General features: G+C 27.6%; 1 protein-coding gene across 1 annotated transcript; it reads right to left on the bottom strand.

Moving 5' to 3' along the window:
- Positions 1-655: 655 nt before the first annotated feature.
- Positions 656-1,226, bottom strand: BDCG_17830 (uncharacterized protein; the record flags this gene model as incomplete). Its single annotated transcript, XM_045426884.1, has 3 exons — positions 656-706; positions 913-1,024; positions 1,072-1,226. Coding segments are annotated over 3 exons (317 nt in total), but the record flags the coding sequence as incomplete, so codon positions are not given.
- Positions 1,227-1,800: the final 574 nt, after the last annotated feature.

The following is a 1,800-nucleotide window of genomic DNA, read 5'->3' as shown; positions in this document are numbered from 1 at the left end:
GGTAAAGAATCCGCGAGAAGCGGGATTTCTTACAGAATGTTTCTGAATAAAGTTGCAGTAATTATAGCAGAGAGATGACTCTTCAGCAATCTATAATACAATCTGTTAATAATTATTTCATAGTTTATCTTGATATTTGTGTTGAGTTTTTCATAAATTTCATAACCTGAAATCAGATATGAAGAATAAAGTGATTATTTATCATAATTGAAAGAGAGCATTCTGTGTTGAATTATAAATAATATAGACTTTGTGATACATAGTGATTTCTTGAAGAGTTTATAAATCTTCAATAGAAGTAAAAGAAGTGAAAGAAGTGAATTCAGAAGATATAATAATAATTTGAGAAAGATGATAATTTATTTTCAATAACTGATCACTGATGTGTGTAGACTGATCATGTGACTGTGTCTGAAACCAGAATCAAACTTTATAGTTATCATGTTGTCTAAAAGCATTACTTCTGATCATAATTTGTGTTCATTACATTGATCTCAAATCACATTATTTCAAATATTAAAGGTCTCAGATTCACTTTTCAAATAAAAATCTAGTCTCAGATAAAGAATATGTTTGAATTCTTAGTCACATTTTCATTCTGATTTCATTATTGAGAATGATATTAAATAAGATCATGAAATCATTTCTCACTTACATAATATCATAATATAGTGCTCATTTATTGAAAATTCAATAGAGAGTATTACTAAATATCATTACTTTTCTGAACACAGATCATAATTTATATAATTTTAATTATGAAAAAAACATAAAATACAAAAAAAAACAAAAAACAAAAAATAAAACAAACACAAGAAAAAATCACAATTAAAAAAAAAAAGAAAAGAAAAAGAAAAAAAAAATTAAAAAAAAATCAAGATCACAGAGCTGCAGCATTCTCAAAATACTCACTTCTTAGAGTCTTCATAATATTTATCATCAACTGTGTATCTCTTACAGTGAGAATAACATAACTGTGATAAGTCATTATCTTAATATTATTTAATAAATAATCAGTATATATCTGTATAAATGTGAATAATTAGAAAACATACACTTAAAAAGTATGACCAGAGTGAACTCTGCTGCTACTTGAATGATATTAAGAACAGAACACTGAAATTGATGATTCTCTTCATTGATTTCACAGACAAGGTGTGCAAAGATGATCTTGAGAAATATAAGATTTCTCAACTTCTGATAAAAACAGATCTCATGAAGAGACTCTATTTTCATAATATCAAAGACTGAGTATTATTAAAAAGTATTACTTTCATGTAATGTACATGTACTTACTGCAGTGATTCACTCTCTGCACATGTGACTGAGAGTTGTGACTTTCTCATACTGCATGACTCTCTCTGAAATACTGCTGTCAGTTTGCAACTCACACAGTCTCTCAGTTCAGCACATACTGTGTGTATACAGTTCTGTGTGCTGAGGCTGTGTTGATCATTATGATCTGATGTGATACTTGCTTTTCATGAGTCATGTTTTGTTTGAAGAGAGAGAGAGAGAAAGACACAACTGTTGTTTTATTAAAGAGAGAATGAATAATTAGTATTATTGAATGTAATTTGATTCATCTGAATTTAAAATTTGATTAGTTTATACTCTTCAATTTGAGGGTTTCTATGAGTGTTTTAATAGTTTTCATATCAGCTTGAACTTAGTGATGAGTTGAAGAAGAAGAGAAAAGAGAGAACAAAGAAATGAGAATAACTTATCTTTATAATATAAAAATAGAGAATCACTGTAATCATTCTTTCTAGTAATAAAGATCTGTTTTCTGCATGTATC

Source organism: Blastomyces dermatitidis, assembly GCF_000003525.1.
Source record: "Blastomyces dermatitidis ER-3 genomic scaffold supercont1.11, whole genome shotgun sequence".
NCBI classification, from domain to species: Eukaryota; Fungi; Ascomycota; class Eurotiomycetes; order Onygenales; family Ajellomycetaceae; genus Blastomyces; species Blastomyces dermatitidis.
This window is presented reverse-complemented; position numbering and strand designations above follow the sequence as displayed.